At 33.8% G+C, this 23,050-nt stretch overlaps 1 protein-coding gene across 11 annotated transcripts in view; it reads right to left on the bottom strand.

Annotated features, from left to right (window-relative positions):
* SLC4A10 (solute carrier family 4 member 10) overlaps positions 1 to 23,050 on the bottom strand; it is a 378,984-nt gene that overhangs the window by 289,556 nt on the left and 66,378 nt on the right. For 4 of the 11 annotated variants that reach the window (XM_017946583.2, XM_021923664.2, XM_017946582.3 and 1 more), the window contains exon 2: positions 45 to 179. The exons of 6 other annotated variants lie outside the window; for them this stretch is intronic. In XM_017946583.2, coding sequence (XP_017802072.1) covers positions 45 to 125 — 81 coding nt within the window. In that variant the 5' untranslated portion in view covers positions 126 to 179. Of the gene's footprint in view, positions 1 to 44; positions 1,092 to 23,050 lie in introns of those variants that run through there. One more of the 11 variants, XM_021923663.2, reaches the window with a different exon arrangement.

Genomic DNA, 23,050 nt, shown 5'->3' with positions numbered 1-23,050 from the left:
CACCCTACATTCTAATATTATCATCATAATTCATGAGGTCATACCTGATGACTTAGAGATTGAAAAGGCTCACAGGTTCCAGACTGCATGACCTTTCTATTTCCAGAAACCCCTAAAGACTGCATTTCCTGTCTTACAAAGATAATCACAGCGATCTCTATGTCTCAGCATCTTCAGGGCTAGTGAAAAAAATATCAAACAGCAGATCTGTCCATCAGTATCTGTTTAAGCCATCATCAAGATGTCAAATCATATACTATTTATCATCTCCCCTGTGCAGTTACAAACACCCCATACTAAGAGAGACTGACACAGTTGTATTTGCTGATGCTGCTAATGCTCTCTGAAAACAGTAAGCTTACTGCTTAGAGCAATTCTGCATCATCCAAACAGAGAATGAGCCACATCCTTCAGATTTCCCATATCTGATACTATGAAGATTTCATTTGCCAAGGAGAGTCAAATTTTTTCAGTCCTTTAAAAATAAGCAGTTCTCCTTTTAATTAAGTACCCAATGTGTCTGTTGCAAATACCATGTTAAAATGTCAACTCTTAATTATTAGGCAGCTTTCTCTATACGTGACTAAGCTTTAGGCTTTATGACTTACCAAGCAAAATTATATTCTCTTAAAGGAATCTTCCCTCCAAACTCTGAATATCATCACTTATCCACCCATCAAAATGCTGAGTGTCTAAAAAGGATTTTTATTTTGGCAATCTTTGATAGTTGTGTAAATAGTAAATAGGCAAATACATATTCCCCTTTTAATTTTCAGGGATTTCATTTATGTTTCAGATTCTTCAGACCAACATACATTTTATCTTTTTATTTAATATCTTCTAAAGAGTTTACATGTAAAAGATAATGTGGTATTACCAAATTCTAAAACTGCATAGTTAAGTCAAGTAATGAAACCTATGTAAGTTATTGGCATTTTTACTATGAATTTTCACTGTGTCTTAATTATCAAAGTTTGAGTACTGTGTTCTTTTACCACAACATAGCAGAATCAGGAAACTTTAAGATTGATAAAGTGTTCTAATAATAGAATCAATATCTCAAAAATTATAATTAGAAATGCTTTCTCTTTACCATGTGACAAAAGGTTGTGTTTTAGAAATAAAGAAAACACAAACCAAAAAAAAAAAAAAAAAAGACTAAGATTATACTCAATTCAACTACATTCAAAATTAAGACACCAAGTACAACATATTATCCTGAAACGGCCCTCACATTATGAACAGCCTGAATTCTTGATTATGAACTCTTTATTTACCTGTGAATAGTTTCCCTTCTTTCACACACAACATTTGATGGAGACTAGCCACAATGAGTCTTAAGAAACCGGGCTGATCCAAATTATACCTTTAGAAAAACTACTGCCTCTAACTGCACAGGTTGGAGACACAGAGCTTGGTATTCTGCTGTATGTGTACTATAACACATCTGAATGAAAAATCACATGTAAACAAATATTTCTATCTATGTAGTATTTACCCTCTTTTAATCAAAATAGGTACTCATCCTTTAAGACCTATCCTCTCAATAAAGCCTCCCTAAGCTACATCATCTCTCTTTCTATATTCATTCTTTCCTGTAGAAAATATTGAACATCCTCTGTGTGTCAGGTACCGTATAGGTGCTAGGGACTCCATAACAAACAACACAAAACCTGACATCACAGAAAGCAGATAAATCAAACAAGTATGTTTTGTTATAACTGAAGAATTAAAAGTTGATATGAAAGCAGTAGCAAGGCATCCTACCCTAATCTAGGGATCAGAGAGGATTTCCCTAGGGAAGTACTGTTAAAACAGAAGATTCTGAGCTAGTCACATTCAAGGAATGGCAAATACAGAATAGGTTAGACCATAAAGTGTAAGAACAGAGGGGAGAGATGAGAAGCAAGGCCCAGTCATGGTAAGTCTCAGGAGCCATTTAAAGAGTGTGAGCTTTACCCTTAGGGAAATGAGAAACCGTCAGCATAATCAGGTTTAAAATATCCTGGCTACTCTATAGACAATTGAGTAAAACAAAACTGGAGGACGGGAAACAAATTAGAAGAATGTTACATAATTTCAATCAGGGGATGATGATGACCTGAACCAAAGAAGTGGCAGTAGGAATGAAGAGAAATGAATAGATTCCAGATCTTACTGAAAGATCCACATCTTACTGAAAAAAGATAGAATTCAGGGATTGAATGTGAGAAATGAGGAAAAGAGAAACATCAAGTAAGGTTCATTCCTAATCTCCTATACGATTACATATCAAAGCTATTAAATGAATCAATAATGAAAAATAAGAAAATTGAACTTTTCCTTCAGGTATTTTCTCACAGCATGAATACAAACAATGATATTTTTATCATTCTCTGGATGTTATTAATTAGTATATATAATCTAATTTCCTTCAGTGTTTTCTTGTAAGCACAATTGATCTTTGTAATAAAAACATGAAACCTGAGTGCAAAGCAGCTCTTAATCTCTCTATTATCTAGTTGACAAGATCTATTTAAACCAAAAAATTACTTAAAATCTATTATTTGACCCTCTTAATAGTAATTTAACACAATTACTAAAAACTATGATACCCCATTTTTAGAAAACCATTGCTCTAAAACAAATTAATTATTCATACAGTATGTTACTCATACCAGTGTTATTAGGATATGGTCATACCAGTAAAGAAGAATACCTCTAGACTTTCCCTAATAAGACTTAACAAATATTTGATAAAAGAAATGAAAAGTAGCCAAAACCTAGCAGAACACCCTTGGACTGAAAGAAGAGAGAGCCAAAAGAGTGTATCTTTGTCCATTTGGGCTGCTGTAACAAAATACCACAACAACAAATACTTATTTCTCACAGTTCTCAAGGCTGAGAAGTCTCACTCTAACCTCACATGGCAGAAAAGGGGGCAAGGCAACTCTCTGGGGGCTCTTTTATAAGGGCACTAATTCGATTTATGAAGGCTCTGCTCTCACGGTCTAATCGTCTCCCAAATGTCTCACCTAATGCCATTATATTGGTGATTCCATTGTCAACACACGAACTTTGGAAGTGCAACAACATTCAGATCACAGCAGGGTAAAAAGCACACATTGAAGGTAACTCTATTTATTTAATGACTTGCTGCACATGAGAACATCTCAAATAATAAAGGATTAGCATCTTAAAAAGAGCAAGAACTTCTTTATAATAATTACTACTCATTTAGCTCTGGCTTTTCATCTCTTAGGGATCATGTGATCCAATACACTTATTTTACAGATGGGGAAAACTAAACTCTAGGGGAGCTAAGTACATACCCAAGATCAGTTAGTAGGAGGGCCAAGGTCAAAATTCAGAATTCCTGTTTCCTGGTTTTCCCCAATAGAAGTCACTACTGTTTGAAATCATATATATATATATATATATATATATATTTTTTTTTTTTTTTTTTTTTTTTTTTTGAGACAGAGTCTCTCTCTGTCACCCAGGCTGTGGTGCAGAGGCCAGCTCTCAGCTCACTGCAAGCTCCGCCTCCCGGGTTCACACCATTCTCCTGCCTCAGCTCTTCCCGAGTAGCTGGGACTACAGCACCCGGCCCACCTCAGCCCCAGCTTGCTTTTTGTATTTTTTAGTAGAGACGGGTTTCACCGGTTAGCCAGGATGGTCTCTGACCTCCCGATCTTGTGGAGTCACTCGCCTCAGCCTCCCAAAGTGCTGGGATTACAGGCTTGAGCCACCACGCCCGGCCGAAATTATATTTTTGTATAAATACACTATATCTTAGTCATTCAAATAACATTCATTTTAATATTTTTAGTTGAGATACAGTAAAAAAACTATAAGAATCAAAAGGTTTCTATATTACAGTTTACTTTTATCATAAAGAATTTACCTTTTATTTGTATTCAAAAGTGACTTGCTTCAAATACCTCAGTAAATGCAAGTAATTCATTTTGTTTTACATACTATTGCTTTAAAAAGTATAAATTAGTTCATCTTCTCAAAATAACTTGGCAAAATGTATTGAGTCTTAAAAATGTTCAATCATTCACCTTAGTATTTCCTGTCTGAAGGCAATAGTGCAGATTAAGATATATGCTCCAAGATGTTTAGTGCTACATTATTTAAAAGTAAAAAAAAAAAATAGAAACAATAAGAGAAAGATTAATTAAATTATGGAACACCAAAGCTGTAATGCCATGTAACCACTGAATATTAAGAACAAAAGATGTTAATGACAAAGGAAAATACATAGCATAATAGCATATTAAATGGAAAGTAAGATATCAATATATTTGTGGGGTACAACCTCAACTATGTAAAACATACACCGAAAAAAAAGACAAAATGTCTGATTTTGTAAAGATGGCTCCCAATATGACTTATCTTATAAATATTTACCTACAGACTTCATTGTTTTTCATAAAAATAGAAACTAGTTTCTTTGGAGTATTTCAACAGTTCAACAAATACCCCTGTTTCTCATGTGCTTCCTCTTTTCACTAAAAATTTTGCTTCAGATTTCAGTCTTTCTAATATTGCACTCAAATTTCCGGTCTAATTTCATAAAAATATTCAAATCTACTTTCATTGACTATCTAAACTTTAAAAAAAATCATTCCTTATGTGCCTCGCATATTATTTATTATGTGTGTGTGTGATTGATTGTTTACTTTCACACTTTATTTATACTGGGCTAAAGCTGGTACAGACTGTTTTTGACAAATTCACTCTCACAACAGTTTTAGTGCTATATGAAAAAACTGGAAAAATTGTATGGCATAACTTTTTGACACTATTTGTCTAACTAATCATTGTTAGTTAGATTTTATCTTAAGTGATTTTCACTACTAGCAGGACAATGGAAAGCACTGAGAGTGCTGCAGAGTACCTATTTCTCTTTTTTTGAGAAGTGATGAAACTACCATATTTTCACATTTACAAGGAATATGGTTGAACTTGGGGGCATAGGTCACCACGTATGTATAGTGTACAACAAAGCTATTAGGAAAGAACACCTTATAGATGGAGGCTGGCCATTTCTACTGAAATCCTAATTATTATGGCAAATAATCAACACCGCTTGTTGGGGTAGATGTTGTAGGGTGTCACAACACATAGGGTCAGTTCAGATGAAGTGTTTGTGCCTCAAATAAAACACCTTTGCTTTTCTAAACAGGTAAAGATATGGTATCCTTTCAATATACAAATGACTGCAGCAAACCTTAATAATACACCTTTTTTTTTTTACTGCAGTTATTAATAGATTTCTTTTATTTCTAATTTCATCATCATCAGTAAAACTGTATAGTAGATCACACAATAGAGGAAAACAAGAGACATAATAATTTTCTGGATAATACTGACTTTGTATTTGGCTAACTTTTTATACCAGTTATAAAAGTGCTTCATATCTATACAGACAGAAGAAAACATAAAGATCAAAAAGGTGGGGAGAATCACTCATAAAATTTCATTATACAAAGATAACCATTGTTGATATTTTAGTTTTAGTATTTTAAATAACATACACACAAAATGATAGTAAACTATTCATCTTTACCAAGTATTATATTAACATTTCCTTATGTCAGTAAGTATTTTTCTATAACATAATGTTTAATGGCTAACTAGTATTCTATAATATAGAGGTACCATACTTTATTGAACCAATCTCCTATTCTTAGACTTTTCTATTTTTTCTATTTTTCAATATTATAAATAACAATGTAATAAACATATTTGTGCGCATAGCCTTACACATATCCTCTATTTTCTTACAATAAACCCCAATAAGTAAACTTACTGGATCAAATAATATAAATGTTTTTGAGGCTTTGGGTAAAAATTGCTGAATTTCCCTCCAGAGGGGTTATATCTATTTACATTCTGCAATAGAAATACCTTGTTTCCTCATTGTCTGGCCAAAACTGTGTCATCACACACTCTCTACATAGAATAATAATCTCAAATAGTTAATATGAAAATGGAAAAGGAAAGGTAACAAAAACTTAGGATAAATAAAGCTTCCTTGTTTCTATGCTTATAGACAAAGATACACTGCTGATCCATAAAGAACATACCTAGGATTGTAAGACAAAACAACTCTTTGAATAGAAATTACTAAAAGATGGCAAAGCAGACTAATTGAAAACCAGCGCAATGATAAATGTAGACATAGACTTTATTTTTTCTCTGTGACATCTGTAGAATGAGCGGACCTAAAGAGAGAGTCATTTTCCCACGGCAAGCTATTTTACTCTTTGAAACAGAAAGACAGATTTTTGTAGCCTTAGGAAACCTTCCAAATGACTATCAAATATACCTTCAGCCAAGGAATAACTTGGGAGGACCAAAAAGCCACCAGTAAGTCTCCAAAATACCATGTGTAAAGACAATATTTTTTAATGTGTCAACTTATTCTCTCCAAGTACTATTCCAGTGCTAAGTAAATGATAGGAATATATAAATAAAAATCTGCATTTTATTTAATCTTTGAAAGTTTTCATTGTTTACAAAATCCAATGAAATAATGATCCCTTAAGTGAAATTTTTTGATAAACTTAGCTATCATTAAAATGCAATCTTGGCTTATTTCACTTAACATAATGACCTCCAGTTTCATCCATGTTGCTGCAAATGACAGGATTTTGCTCTTTTTATGGCTACATAATATTTCATTGTGTATGTATACCACATTTTCTTTATCCATTCATCTGTGGTTGGACACTTAGGTTGATTCCATATCCTGGCTGTTGTGAAATGCTGCAATAAACATGGGAATGCATATATCTCTTCAATATACTCATTTCCATTCTTTTGGATAGATACTCAGCAGTGGAATTGGGTCATATGGTAGTTCTATTTTTAGTTTTTGAGGAACTTCCACACACTATTTTCCACAGTGGCAGTACTACTTTGTGTTTCTACTCACAGTGTACCAACATTCCCCTTTCTCTGCATCCTGGCCAGCATCCATTATTTTTTGTCTTTTTGATAATAGCCATTTTAACTGATATCTCATTGTGGTTTTGATTGGCATATCTCTGATGATTTCACATTCATATCTGGGAGCTAAAAATGTGGATCTTATGGGGGTAGAGAGTAGAATGGTGGTTATGAGAAGCTAGGAAGGGTAAAAGGCAGGGGCATAAACAGAAATTGGTTAATAGGTACAAAAATGAAATTAGAAGGAATCAGTTATAGTATTCACTGTTATAGTAGGGAGATTATAGTCAACAATAACTTACTGCATATTTCAACATAGCTAGAAGAGAAGAATTGGAATGTTCCCAACAAAAGAAAAGATAAATGTTTGAGGTGACAGATATTGCAATTATCCTGATGTGATCATTGCAGTTGTATGCTTGGATCAAAATATCAAATATATCCCTAACTATGTATAACTATTATATATTAAATTAATATTATTTTAAAATTTTTAAATGAAAATAAATAATTAGTGTGCAGTGAAAAATGCAATTTTGGCAACACTAAAATTGTACTTAAAGTGACAGTTATGAAAGCTAAAGACAGGTTTTGTCTTTTTAAAATCTAACATAGGTTCACAGATCATAAATAAATACGATTGTTAACAGCAAAAAACACCTAAAAGAAAAAACTAAAAACCCTCGAAACTCATCCTTTATTTGTCAAAAGGACTCATATGTCTGTGCTTAGAAGCACAGGCTATGGAGGCAGACTACCAGTTTCAAATCCTGGTTTTGACCTTGGTATCTGTATATATGCTTTCTGTCTCAGTTTTCTCAAATGTAAAATGATGATAACCCTAGTGGAATTGTTGTGCAAGGATTAAACGTGATTATTATGTGTGAAGCAGGTAGTGCACTGCCTGTCATAGAGTAATTACTGAATATATTTTTGCTACTATCACTCTAAAAAAGATTGACTTCTTATAGTATTAAAAAAAGAAAAAACTGTATAAACTAAAATTATGAAATAATCAGACTGAATCAGACACAAAATACATGGCTAAGCACTAGTTTCCAAGATCTGAGAATAAGAGTGAAGTCACTTCAGAGCTCATAGAGCAGAACCTGTTTTTTAAAAAATGCAGTGCTATAACATAGCTTTTATATTCTGATGACTTTGGAGTCAAATACTGACTAAATCTTGGATTCACCAATTAGTAACCATGAGCAAGTTGAGCTTCCAACCTTAAGTTTCCTCATCTGTAAAATACAGTTAATATTGTTTTACCTCATAAAGTTATTTTGAAGGTTAAAGAAGACAATATACATAAGGCAATCAACATAGTCTAGCAAATATAAGTTCAATAAATGATATTATTTTTATTATTGTTATCATCTTCACTAGTAAGAGAAGATCCAACGGATCCTTTAAAAAGTTGATAAGCTAAATGTAGGAGAGAAAGTACATAACGGAGGAGGATCAGTTCCTTCCTCTTTCCACATCCAAAGGCCATTTCTCTATCCTAATTCTCAACATTGGCAACATTTGCCTCACAATCCTGGCACACAGAAATTACTGAATAAATGTGATGGCTATACGAATGACTACCTAGTCACAAAATCCAGTAACCGCTCTTTAGCCTTATTTTCAACCTGTCCAAAACCACTATGTCACTAGCTAGTCAAAAACTCTCTACAGGTTTCCTAAGCTAGTATTTGATGACCTTCATAACTGATCCTGAGAGATCTTTCCAATCTCATCAACCACTACTTGCCTTTATTTGTCAGTTACTCTGCCTAAACCCAATAGCTCACCATTCCCAATAATCATTCTGTGTTTTAAGGCCTCAAGTTTTTTTCATGCTATTACATCTGACCTTGGTTCAGATCTTAGTGCTGCCATTTAATAACCCTCGGACATTTTACCAGTTACAAAATTTCTGTGGACCTCAGTTTCCCTACCAATATCGTGTAGATAGTAACAGTATCTATCTACATAGTGTTTGTTGAAAAATTAGATTAACTAAAATTATAAAGTGCTTAATTCATAAGGTGCCTCAAATCCAGGAAATAAGAAGTACTTCTTGTTGTTGTTGTAAGAATGCAGGCCTCTCTCCTTCATCTCCATAGTTTTAAATCCTATCTATCCATCAAAGTTTAACAAAGAACATCTTCCATGAAACCTTCCTTGACTACATGTTTTTGGTTCCACCTCCCTTTCTCAAAGCCTTTTAATCCTCGATTTTAACTTTCTGACTACTCTGAAATATTTTCACTTTCTTTTGGGCTTAATCTTGTCTTTCATTTACAATTATTAAGATCCTTAAGACAAATCATCTGTATGATTCACTTTCATATTCCTCCATCACACCTAATAAATACACTGGCAACATTTGAACTTAATATGTCCTTAAACTATGCTGTGAATCGTTCAAAATGAAGACATTTTTCAGGCCACTAAAATTACCTTTCTGTGCCGGGATGGCTATTTCAAAACTCAAAACATACTTCTCTTGTTTGAGTCACCTTTGAAGCTACTCTTATAGTAAATAAAAGAACAATTTCAAAGGTGACTCAAACAAGAGAAAGATAATAAATGTCGTCCAGGAGCGGTGGCTCACGCCTGTAATCCCAGCACTTTGGGAGGCTGAGGCGGGCAGATCACGAGGTCAGGAGATCGAGACCATCCTGGCTAACATGGTGAAACCCTGTCTCTACTAAAAAAATACAAAAAATTAGCCGGGTGTGGTGGCGGCGCCTGTAGTCCCAGCTACTCGGGAGGCTGAGGCAGGAGAATGGCGTGAACCCGGGAGGAGGAGCTTGCAGTGAGTTGAGATTGCGCCACTGCACTGCGGCCTGGGTGACAGGTTGAGACTCCATCTCAAAAAATAAGAATAAGAATAAAATAAATAAATAAATAAATAAACGTGAGGTAGCCATGTAACTGCTATCATTAAACATTTGTTCCATTGAATTATTGTTCTCTTTAGTGTATATGGTTGTAGAATGCAGGAATTAGCCTATTAAGAAGCTCTTAAATGCAATGAAAGAGTGCTTCTTAAGCCTGACTGTAAATAGAACTATAATAATTTTAAACATTCTTACTCTTGAGAATACATTCTATAAAAATAGCCTAAGGAATGACAGCACAGACATATAAGTGCAATGATGACTATAGCAACAGAATTTGTAACAGCACACTATTGGGAAGCCTCTAAATGCTAATCAATAAATGTTTTGTTAAACATAAATGATTATACATATGTAGGTTAAAATCCTCAAAAAATGACAGTTAAGAGTTGATACCAGTGTAATTTTAGATTGAGAGGATGACCAAGGAGAATTTATCTCTAAAATCATACCTCCTGAAGGATGAAAATGCAACAGTATGCAAAAGTTAAAGAAAATGAAGTTTTAAAATTATTCTTCATTTCCCTCCAAGAACAACTAGTATTGGGTATATAAGAGCAAATTAAGTAGTATGAATGAAACATCAGCAAAAAGAGTTGATTTGTAAATAATATTTAAAATCAATGCTAATTATAGGTGTGCTAAAAATCAGTTTCAGTCCATGGCACAGAACAGAAAACTTCAGAAATACAGAATAAAGGAAAATCGAAAACCATTTTCTCCTTTACTTAGTTGGCTCTAGGGATTCTTAATTTCTCTGTATTGTGAAGTTATAATATTTATCCAGTCTATATTTTGTTGAACTCCAAATATCTTTCTAGGAAAAGAAGTAATTACTATATCATATTCACATATACAAATATTTATGCTTAGTTACAATTTCACATTCAGTCTTTTTTGTTTATAGATACCTGGAGAATTAAACGGAGTATTGAAATTTAGCTTAAGGTCATAATAACTTTGATTATGGGATAAAAAGATATAAAAAATTCAGTGTCAACATACTAAGATTTTTTAAATAATCTATCTCAATATCATTAACATCTAGCAGTAATTTTAAACTAAAATAATAATGACCAAAGGGGATGTGTTAACATTTCTTCCAAAGATAATTCTGCAACTTTATCTTCTGTTGACTGATGGTTACCATTTCGATTTAAAATTGGGTTAAGGTTTAAAGCCTGTTTTAAATTAATTAGGTGAACTAGCACCTCTTCAAAGAACATAAAATCAAACAGGAATCTGAATTATTCTGTCCATTAGCCTCAAACATAATAGTTTGTTATGCCCTTATGTTTCTCCACCAAAGCCGTAATCCTTTCTAAGTGAGAGGTTTTTTTTTTTTCCTGTTACTTCTAAAGTAAATTCCTCTTTTTAAATATGTACAGTATATATAGGAACGGAACGGCTTTATTCCTGCTTTTTTTTTAACAATCTGCTGTAGTTTCTGAATTTCATTCATTAAACATTTTATCGTATTTCTGCTTTAACATTGTGAGGTTTAAAGGAAGTAAAATATGGTCTTAGCCTTAAGCAGCATAAAGTATGTCTGGGGAAAAAAATACCTATGCACAAATAATAGCACAACATGTGAGTTGTACATGCAAGTTTTAAGGGAGTTAAGGTGTCTGAATCCTTGCCTTAATTAATGAGGTCTTCCATCATTAATCCCTAAATTCAAATAATTTGTTCCTCTGACCTTACAATTTTGATGTATTTATACTAAGCAACTATGATATCAGGTCATGAATAATAAATGATATGTCTCAAAGTCACACATGTTTTCAACAAAATTATTGTAGCATAAAGGTAAAGTGAGTAATAAAAAAAAGGGGCTATCATCTGGTAAAGTGGATGACATCTGGAAAAGTCAGCTGTCTCTCAAGAGACCTCAATGATTGGCATTACTTTTGTGAATGTGCCAAGTTTTAAGTATTTCTCTTAAACCTGCACCCTAAGAAATACAATGTTGATATCTGCACTCCCATGTTAGAATAATGTTACAGCATTATTCATAATGTCCACAATATGGAAACAACCTATGCATCCATGGATATACAAATAGATAGAGAAAACGTAGTATATATAGACAACAGGATATTTTTTAGCCATAAAAATGAAGGAAATCCTGCCATTTGGGACAACCTGAATCTGAAGGGCATTTTGCTAAGTGAAATGAGCCAAACAAAGAAACACAAATACTACACATATCACTTATATGTGGAATCTTAAAAAAAAAAAAGTCGAATTTGTAGAAATAGAGTAGAATGCTGGTTGCCAGGGGCTGAAGGGTAGGGAAAATGAGGAGATGTTAGTCAAATGGTACAAACTTTGATTTTTCATTTGTTAATTAAACTCAATAGACCTGAAAAAAATAAAGCCAGATATAGCAAAAAAGGAAAACTGCTGCAACTCTTTGCTGGATGAGATCTTGTTACGAGCACAGTTGGCCCGCAGATTTCTAGGAAGTAGACAACAGTTTACACCTCAAATTTCAGATCCATACTTTAAACTGTCACTTTCATTTTGTCATTTTTGAGGATATTTTTGTTTGAGTGAATGCTAGAGATAAGATTTAAGTTAATATCCAAAAAGTTTAAATTATTTAAAATAAACAATAGTTCTGGAATTTCTGACCAATGCATTTGCCCCAGGGCTTACCCAAACGGTATAGAACAATACTGCCAGCAAACCACCAAGATGCTCCCTTTGTCTTTAAAGTTTCGAAATCGTACAGAAGTTTTGTAATTTAGGGGCCATGTAAGGTGTAAAAATCGTAACAAAATTTAAAGTGATGCTACTCGAACTTGCCTTTTTCTCCAGTTCTGAGAGAATCACTCTTTCATCTGCCTTTGGAATAAAAGGGAACATGCCAATCATCTATGAAACACTGCTTATTTCAATTTAAGCAACCTGAAAATAAATAACTGCCTTTCTACATTGTTAAAAACAATACAATTTTTTTTGCTCACCAAGATTTGTTAATTTACAATACATGGCTGCTAAGGCTGCTAACTCCTCTCCAGTCCACCACCATGGAAAGTCAAATTGTAATGAAAATTGCTTTAGCAAATGTAGCATCGAACTTGGATGAGTTCGTTAAAATTTAAACATCTGATTATATAAGGTAAAAATATACCATCTATATCTAGATAAGTCATTGGAGGTTTTTAGATCGAGTGCTCAATGCCCTACATTGGACTTGATAAATACTGCCATCATTTGCCCCTGCGACCTGCCTTTATCCATGCCATCTTGGCTGCTGACGATTCCTCCACCTGATTGAAGAGTCTTTCATTAGCAATGTTAACGTTCAAAATGACTTCATTAAACTATTTTAGGCTTGGAGTCATTTGGTCTCTTTAAAACAATATTTCATATTATGTGTTAAGTACTGACTTAAAAGTTCAGTTCTCTTAAGGAACACTACTTTATATTCAAATATTTGGGGTGCAACTCACCATAACAACATTCTATAATCATGCAGACAAGGAATATTATTCTCACAATAAAGTGAATCAAGTATGCTCAACAATCCAAATTTCAGCTCATAGAAAAATGTATTATAACACTTAATAGTCCTATATATTTTTCTTTGAATAATTATCTACTTTTATATGTCTATATATTTACATAAAAATTTTTAATCCTTAAAAATGCTAATTTATAAAAAGGCAGAGGATCATATCGAAAGGCAGAGGATTCTAACATGTGGAACCACATGTTTACAAGTCCCTCCTTCTGGAGTGTCCTTTCCACAGACTCCACTGCTCTTTTCCTTTCTTTTCTTTGTTTAAGAAGAATTTGTCTTATCTCCTAAATAAAATCCTCCCCAGCTTCCCCCAAACTACATGACTAATATGTCGTCTAAAGCTCCATGTTATTAACCTCATTTATTTGACATGTAGCCTACATTATTTCACATGGACACTTTTCTTTTTATGTACATGACCTCCAAATGAATAATATTTTATTTGAACTTCTATTATGTCCGTTCACCATTTACAAACTTGTTTCATAACGTTCATGTATGTTTTGTCTCTTAACCTGTAAATTCCTCAAAAGAATGGATTTCTAATTTGAATATATAAACATTCAACGAATGTTTGATGAACAAAGGATGGAAGACTTGTTTCCTACACAAGATTATCTCCTCTATGAGATTCTGCTCTCCTGAGGGCAGAAACCATATTTTATGTTTCTTGAAAATCACAGAATTGAGTATATAAGAGCTCAATAATACTTATTTACTTTTTAAAATAATGACAATATTAATTTTTAATTTTGGGGTACACAGTAGTTGTATATATTCATGGGGTACCTGAGATGTTTTGATATAGGTACACAATACATAATAATAACATTATGGAAAATGGGCTATCCATCCCGTCAAGCATTTATTCTATGTGTTACAAACAACCGAATTATACTCTTCTAGTTATTTTTTAAGGTATATTTAAATTATTTTGACTATAGTCACTCTGTTGTGCTATCAAATACTAGGTCTTATTCATTCTTTCTATTTTTCTTTTTGCACCCATTAACCATCGCCACCCCCACCCCACCCCGCACCTACCCTTCCCAGCCTCTGATAGCCATCCTTCTACTCTCTATCTCCACATGTTCAAGGCAATATTAAATTTTACAGCCATGGGAACATAGTGTCTAATTTTCTAAATTAAATTCAAAACTTTCTAGGGAATACAACTATTGGGTTAAATCTGTAAATCAGCTTTTGATTTTCTTGATGTATAATGAAAGTTTATACTTGTATCTCACCGCATCACATTGGACTGTAGAAAGTAAAGCACAATTTAAAAGACATGTATGTATCTATATGTACACATATAGTCTCTATATGCGTATGGAAATCAAATTAGAGACATAATTTGGTTTCACCACTTTCAAATTTCTTTTTTTTGAATTTAATATTATTTTACTTTAAGTTCTGGGATACATGTGCAAGACATGTGGGTTTGTTACATAGGTAAATGTGTGCCACGGTGGTTTGCTTCACCTATCAACCCATTACCTAGGTATTAAACCCAGCATGCATTAGCTATTTTTCCTGATGCTCTCTCTCTTCCAACACCTCGCCATAGGCCCCGGTGTGTTGTTCCCCTCCCTGTATCCATGTGTTCTCATTGTTCAGCTCCTACTTATAAGTGAGAACATGTGGTGTTTGGTTTTCTGTTCCTGCTTTAGTTTAATGAGGAGGCTTCCAGCTCCATCCAGGTCCCTGCAAAGGGCATGATCTCATTCCTTTTTATGGCTACATAGTATTCCAGGGCATTTTCTTTATCCAGTCTATTGCTGATGGGCATTTGGGTTGATTCCACGTCTTTGCTATTGTGAATAGTGCTGCAATGAACGTATGCATTCATGTATCTTTATAAAGAATGATTTCAATTCCTTTGGGTATGTAGCCAGTAATGGGATTGCTGGGTCAAATAGTATATCTGGTTCTAGGTCTTTAAGGAATCACCACACTGTCTTCCACAATGGTTAAACGAATTTACATTCCACCAAAAGTGTAAAAGTGTTCCTATTTCTCCACAGCCTCATTGGCATCTGTTGTTTCTTGATGTTTTAATAATCACCATTCTGGTGTGAGATGGTATCTCATTGTGGTTTTGATTTGCAATTCTCTAATTATCAGTGATGTTGAGCTTTTATTTATATGTTTGTTGGTCGCATAAATGTCTTCTTTTAAGAAGTGTCTGTTCATGTCTGTTGCCCACTTTTTAATGGGTTGTTTGTTTTTCCTTGTAAATTTGTTTAAGTTCCTTGTAGATTCTGGATATTGGACCTTTGTCAGATGAATAGATTGCAAAACTTTTTTCCTATTCTGTCAGTGAAACTTTTAAATTCATTTTGAACACTAGTATAGGCCATGAATCCACTATATTCTTTAGACAACAGAAAAGTTTTGAGGAGTCTGGGAGCCTGGTGTGCTCAGGGCAGAGCATGTCAAAAAGAGAACCTGAATAAAGAATCTGAATGAAAATGCACCAAAAGAAAAGGTGAAAGTTCAAAAGATATATATTTTTTGCTTCATGATTTTGCCAAGAGCCTGCTGTGCTTATTGCATGGTTGTCTTGCCCACTAAAGTGTTGATTTAACTAGTAAAAAATATTGGTGCCCAAAAGCATTAATAGAAAATATATTATAATATCTGGAAAGATCTTATTTCTTTAAAGACTATGATTTCCAAATATTAATTACAGTACTAATTATATTAAGTACAGCCTCACTTAATGACAGGGACATGTTCTGAAAAATGTGTTCTTAGGCAATTATGTCATGATGCAAACATCATAGAGTGTACTTAAAACCTGGAGGGGATAGCCTACTACACACCTATGCTATCTGGTATAACCTATTGCTCCTAAGCTACAAACCTGTTCAGCATGTTACTGTACTGAATAGTGTATGCAATTGTAACACAATGGTAAGTATTTGTGAATCCAAACTTATCTAATCATTTAAAAGGTACAGTAAAAATATGATATAAAAAATGGTACACCTGTATAGGGCACTTGCTGTGAATGGAGCCTGCAGGACTGGAAGTTGCTCTGGGTGAGTCAGTGAGTGATGAGCGGTGAATGTGAAGGCCTAGGACATAATTGTATACTGCTGTAGATTTCATAAACACTGTACAATACACTTAGGCTACAATAAATTTATTTTTAAAACACTTTCTTAACCTTAGCTTACAATTTTACTTTACAAACATTTTAATTTTTTAAACTTTTTGATTCTTTTGTAACAACATTTAGCTTAAAACACAAACACATTGTACAGCTGTACCAATATATTTTCAATCTTTATATCCTTGTCCTATCATCTTTTTTCTATTTTTAAAATTTTTTGTTCTTTTTTAATTTTTACATATTTTTTGTTAAGAACTAAGGCACAAACACGCACATTAGCCTAGGCCAACACAGGGTCAGGATCACCAAGATATCATTAGGTAACAGGAACTTTTCAGCTCCATTATAATCTTATGGAACCACTATGGTATATGCAGTCCTTCAGTGACCAAAACATTTCTCATATGGCACATGACCATAATAGAAAATTGAAAATCTATGGTAGGACAACCATTATCCTTACTTTCATGATTTTCCCACTAATGAAAGCCAACTATTAAATTACATTAGCTAAATTGTGAATAGAAGTTATTCTTCACTTGTAAATGAAAGACTAAAGAAAGGACATAAAGGCACCAAAAGAGATACTTAATTACTATCCAATAAAAATGATATTTCTTTGCATTAAAGAAATAATTCTAAAAACTTTTCAAAATATAGTATTGATTATGAAATTGTTTTACCTAACAAATTTAGAGAACAAACCCGTGAAATAATGTAATAGTTGTGGTCTTAACTATCAAACCTCAGGGAGTACTGATGCATCGCATACTTTATCCAAGAGATGTATTTAGAATCCATTTGGGTCAATAACTATAATCATTGCATCAAAAAATATTAATTATTCTACACTAAAAAAACAAGAAAATATTACTTATTCTAGGTTATAAAATTACAACATTATAAGAGATGGCAAGAAATCATTAAGTCAAATGATCCTGTCTCAATAAAGATTTAACACCTAAACCTTCTAAAACAGATGATTTTTCTATCCTATTTTTAGACATAATAGAGAATGAAGAGTGTTTCTTGGGTAACACTTTTAGTGTTTTCTTTGAAATTTAAAAAAGTCTAAGTAATTTTCTAAGTAATTCTTTTACTATAATTTAAGCCTATTTCCTTTTATTCTTATCACTGAATAAAACACATTTCTATTGTCTTTTATGTATAAACAATAAAAAATAATTACTTTGGTAGAAAGCAGAACATTGCCTGCCATGTGTCTTAATGTGTAGGTGTTTGTATTAGTCCATTCTCACACTGCTGTGAAGATATACCCAAGACTGGATAATTTATAAACAAAAGAGGTTTAACTGACTCACAGTTTTGCATGGCTGGAGAGGCCTCAAGAAACCTACAATCGTGGCAGAAGGCACCTCTTCACTAGGTGGCAGGAGAAAGAATGAGTGCCAGCAGGGGAAATGCCAGACACTTGTAAAATCATGAGATTTTGTGAGACTCACTCATTATCATGACAGCAGCATGGGGGAAACTGCCCCCATGATTCACTTAACGTCGACCTGGTCCCCGCCTTGACATGTGGGAATTATTACAATTCAAGGTGAGATTTGGGTGGGGACACAGTGCCAAACGATATCAATATTGCTTAACAAATGTCCATAAGACATTTTCTTTGGAAACTGTATAGAATAGACAGAAAAAACAGTGAAATCAGGAAAGGCTATATTAAAGCTTTAAATTGTTATAATTCAGTTAATTATGTCAATTAAAATGAAAAACATTGGCTGAATTACTCTATGACTGTTCTCTTTTATAAATCCAAGACATCATTTTAAAATTATATATTTTTCTAACTCCTAAAATAATACTTGCTTATTACAGAAAGCATAGAAAACAAAAAGAGCACAGAGAAGAAAAACTCACCTGAAGTTTTAACACATTCATAATGTGTTATATATATAATGATAATGTATATATTTGTAACTCTTTTTTCCACTTAGCAATTCATACGGCACAAGTTCTGGTATCGTTTTAAAAGTCTTCTTAAGGCTGGAGGTGGTGGCTCATGCTTGTAATCCCAGCACTTTGGGAAGCCCATCAGCTGAGGTTAGGAGTTCGAGACCAGCCTGGCCAACATGGCAAAACCCTGTCTCTCCTAAAATAAAATAAAAACCCTGTCTCTCCTAAAAATAAAAAAATTTGCTGGGCATGGTGGAGGCTGCCTATAGTCCAGCTACTTGGGAGGCTGAGGCAGGAGAATCGCTTGAACCCAGGAGGCAGAGGTTGCAGTGAGTCAAGATTATGCCACTGCACTCCAGTCTGGGCGACAGAGCAAAACTCCATCTAAAAAAAAAAAAACAAAAGAAAAGAAAAGAAACAATCAATAACCAAAAAAATGGGCAACCCAACCCTCGGGGCTGCTCTGCCTATGGAGTAGCCATTCTCTTACATCTTTACTTCCTTAATAAACTTGTTTTTGCTTTGCAAATGAATAAATAAAACAATTTAAAAAATAAAAAAGTCTTCTACAACCTAGTGCCAAAGGCAGGGCGTCAATCTATTATAAAGGCATACGTATTAATTAACCATCATGATTTCTAATATTTTTCTATTGTAACCAAGTTTGTAATACAACTCCTATATATAATTTTGTCCAGACTTCTGATTATTTGTTTCCTTTGAATGAATTACTAGAAGTAAAATTGATCTGACATAAGAAATTGATGCTCCACATACATATCGTCAAACTGTCCTTTAAGAAGAATGAAACTATTAAAATCTGTACCTGTAAGTGAATGATAATGCTCTGCCCTTTATTCTTGCCTTATCAATACTAGTTATAATCAATCTTTTAATATTTAACAAATTGATATTTGAAAAAACATATCTTAATTTTGTAGAAATTTATAATTTTTATTACTATTGTAGCCATTTGTAATTCCGTTGAGAATTGCTTGTTCTTTATCCATAAGAACATTAACAATGTACTTTTAAAACTTCACCTTTCATATCCCTAAGGGATTTGATTTTAAGATTGTTTCTAAAAGTGGTTTATATATTAAAAATATCAACCCTTTCAGTATCATATATGCTACAAATCTTTTTCCAAATTTGTCATTTGGTTTTTATTTGTTCTATTTTCAATCAATTCCCCTTAAACTTTAGGCAACTTAGCTTTGACCTGCTTCTCTCTCTTCTGATTTTCCTTGCTCCACTTTCCTGTTGGGGGCTAACTCCTTTGGCCCCAGAATCTCGTGTTTTATTATAGCACTTGCTGGTCCATTTTCATCACCAGACTATGACCTCCTTGAGGGCAGAGACTGTGTCTTTCTTAATATTGCAAACTTTATAGCACAAAATCTCCAGTAAAGGGATTTTTTCCTTTAGTTAACAAATTTTGTGTAAATGTAATTGGAGTTAAGTCAAATAACCTTGGATAATACAGTTATCAGGACATAAAACAAATGAAAAATTCATCTTTGTGCAGCTGTTAAAGTACAGTTAAGTCAAAGTGCTTGAACTGAAATACCAACTTCACCACTTACCAGTATACAATATTGGACAAATTGTTCAGTCTCACTAAACTTCAATTTCTTTCTTTTCTTTTCTTTTCTTTTTTTTTTTTTCTTTTTTTTTTTTTTTGAGACAGACTTTCCCTCTGTCACCCAGGCTGGAGTGCAGTGGTATGATTTCAGCTCACTACAACCTCTGCCTCTTGGGTTCAAGCAATTCTCATGCCTCAGCCTCCCAAGTAGCTGGGATCACAGGCGTGTGTGACACAACCTGTATTTTAAGTTATGTAATTCCAAGCACCATGTCCAGCTAATTTTTTTTTTTTTTTTTGTATTTTTAGTAGAGATGGGGTTTCGCCATGTTGGCCAGGATGGTCTCCAACTGCTGGCCTCTAATAATCCACCCACCTCGGCCTCCCAAAGGGCTAGGGTTACAGGGGTGAGCCACCAATTTCTCTATCTGTAAAGTGAGAATGGTAACGGCAACATACCTCACAGAATGACTGCCAGGATATGAGATGACATATGTAATGCACTTAGTCCAGGGTCTAGAGCATACTAAATAATAAATGGTAGCAGCTATCATTAGTTTTTAACTGGCCTATCCAGTATTGCTAAGGAGAATCATTAACCATAACTCAATAAATAAATCCCTGCTGGTAATCACCCTGAATCTAGCAAAATTGAGTTGCCCAGGCAGTAAGCAGATCAACTACAAATCATGCAAATCAATGCCTACTGTTAGGCAGACTGGCTTTATGCCTCTCTATGGGGTCCATATGCAAACTTGTTGCTTATCTTCCTACAGCATCTTAATATGCACACATCATCTGACCTCCTAACCAGCCTCTTTTTGTACCGCAGAATCAGCAACACAGGAAGATAACTGCCTATTTCTGGCTATACCACCTTCAGTCCCCTGAGTATGACACAACCTGTATTTTAAGTTATGTAATTCCAAGCATTCAACTTAAATTTGTGAAAATCCACCAGCCATGTTTTCCATGATGTGAGAACAAAAACACACACACAAAGAAACTTCATTTTTATTTATTAACCTACTATGAGTCAAGCATTTTCATTTAATCCCTGCAACAAACTGGTGAGATTGATATTATTTCTATATTTTAGGGTTGAGGAAAGTGAGACAAAATCATATCAAGTACCTTGCCCAAGGTAACATAGCTACATAAGTGACGACATTCTTTCTCTTTCCTTTTATAATACCCTACCCCCAGACAAATATTTTCTTTTTCTCTCAAGTCTTTGCTCAAGCTCTTCTCCAACTACGAAAAAGAATGGCCTTGTTTTCTACCTATAGCTGGGAATATGTCTTTCACTGATCTCTCCAGGGCACTTTTCCAGAAACTTTCCTAAATGAGCACAACTAGAAAAGGGAATATGAAAAACTTAAATAGACTTCAAGGAGAAAAAAAATGCAGAAAAATGGTCATAATAATCAAAAGATAGAAACAACCCAAATTTCTGTCTACAGATGAATGAATAAACAAGATGTAATCTATTCATACAATGGAATGTTATTCAGCCTTAAAAAGAAATGAAATTCTGATACATGCTACAACATGAATAAACCTTGAAAATATCATGCTAAGGTCAAGTGAGTCACACACAAAAAGGACAATTACTGTATGATTCCACTTATATGAAATACTTAGAGTCATCAAATTCATGAAGAAAGAAAGAAGAACATTGGTTGTCTGGGCCTGAGGGAAGGAGGGAATGGGAGTTATTGTTTAATACACATGGAGTTTGAGTATAGGATGATGGAAAAGTTCCAGAGGTAAATGGTGGTAACAATTGCACAACAATGTGAATGTACTTAAAGCTACAGAATTGAACATTCAGAAATGTTTATAATGGCAAATCTTAGCCAATGTACATTTTACCACACACACAAAAAAATTGAATGTGGTTTTCATTTCTAACTGTAACTCTAGAGTCTATTGTCTTTCTTTATCTTACTAGTTTTACTTTTGTTTTCCCTACCTATTGCTAAAGATGTTACAAAATGATAACATTTTACAAAAATGCTTATAAGTCAAATATTATTCCTCTTTCAGTCTAATTACCATAAAACAAATTTACTGGAGTCATTACACTATAAAGTACCTAAAAGCAAAAAATTTGACTAGAGATTTTAAAACCTAAGAAATCTCTAAACATTTCAACCAACCAACAAAAGAATAGAATAAGCAATGCCATCTGCAACTTCAAGGAATGCTAATAAAAGCCTATAGGCTTTTCTTTACCCCATTCTCCTTGACTTTTCTTCTACAATTAATACAACCATCCACTATTCTTTCATTTGAAACTGTCCCTTTGGCCGGTTCTCTCACTGTTCACTAAATACCCTCTCCGCAAATTATTTCTAAAAGAAGTTTCAGTACTTAACCCTCTGCTCTTCTCCTTTATATATTCATTTATTAAACAAACATTTATTGAATTCCTCTTAGGTACCTGGTACTGTGCTAAGGGCTAGTAAACCAAATGCAGTCCTTGTTCCTCAATATTCTAATATGAGAAATAGACAACTAAATAGGAAATTTTCAAACTATTACTCAAGCTGATCTACTTTCTATTCTATTTGCCACATGATATCTGTGGTAGTCTGCTGTATAGGGGCCCCCAATCAACCATGCACCCTGTATTCACACTCTTCTGTAGTCAGTCCCCTCACCTGAATCTCAACAAGGCCTGTGACTCGCTTTAAGCAAAAAATGCAGTATTTTGTTATAAACTTATTTATATATTATTTATGTTTATGTTATATATAAATGTCATATGAATTATATATTGCATAACATTTTATGATTTTATATATTATAAATTCATTACAAATTATGCAGGGCCAACTCTGAGCTTATGCCTTTAGGAGTCCCGGCAGCTATGACTTTTGTACTATGGGGAGCCATGAACTGCCATATAAAAGATCTGTCTACCCTACGGGAGACACCATGTGGAGAGACCACGCAGAGGGGGAGAGATTCTCAGGCTACATCTAAAGAGAGAAAGAATACCTAGCCATTCAGCTTTTCAGCTGACCCCAGCCCCTACCCAGTTCCAGACA

This window comes from Papio anubis, chromosome 10 (assembly GCF_008728515.1).
Source record: "Papio anubis isolate 15944 chromosome 10, Panubis1.0, whole genome shotgun sequence".
NCBI classification, from domain to species: Eukaryota; Metazoa; Chordata; class Mammalia; order Primates; family Cercopithecidae; genus Papio; species Papio anubis.
Note: the sequence above shows the minus strand (reverse complement) of the source record. Positions and strands in the feature narration are given on the sequence as shown.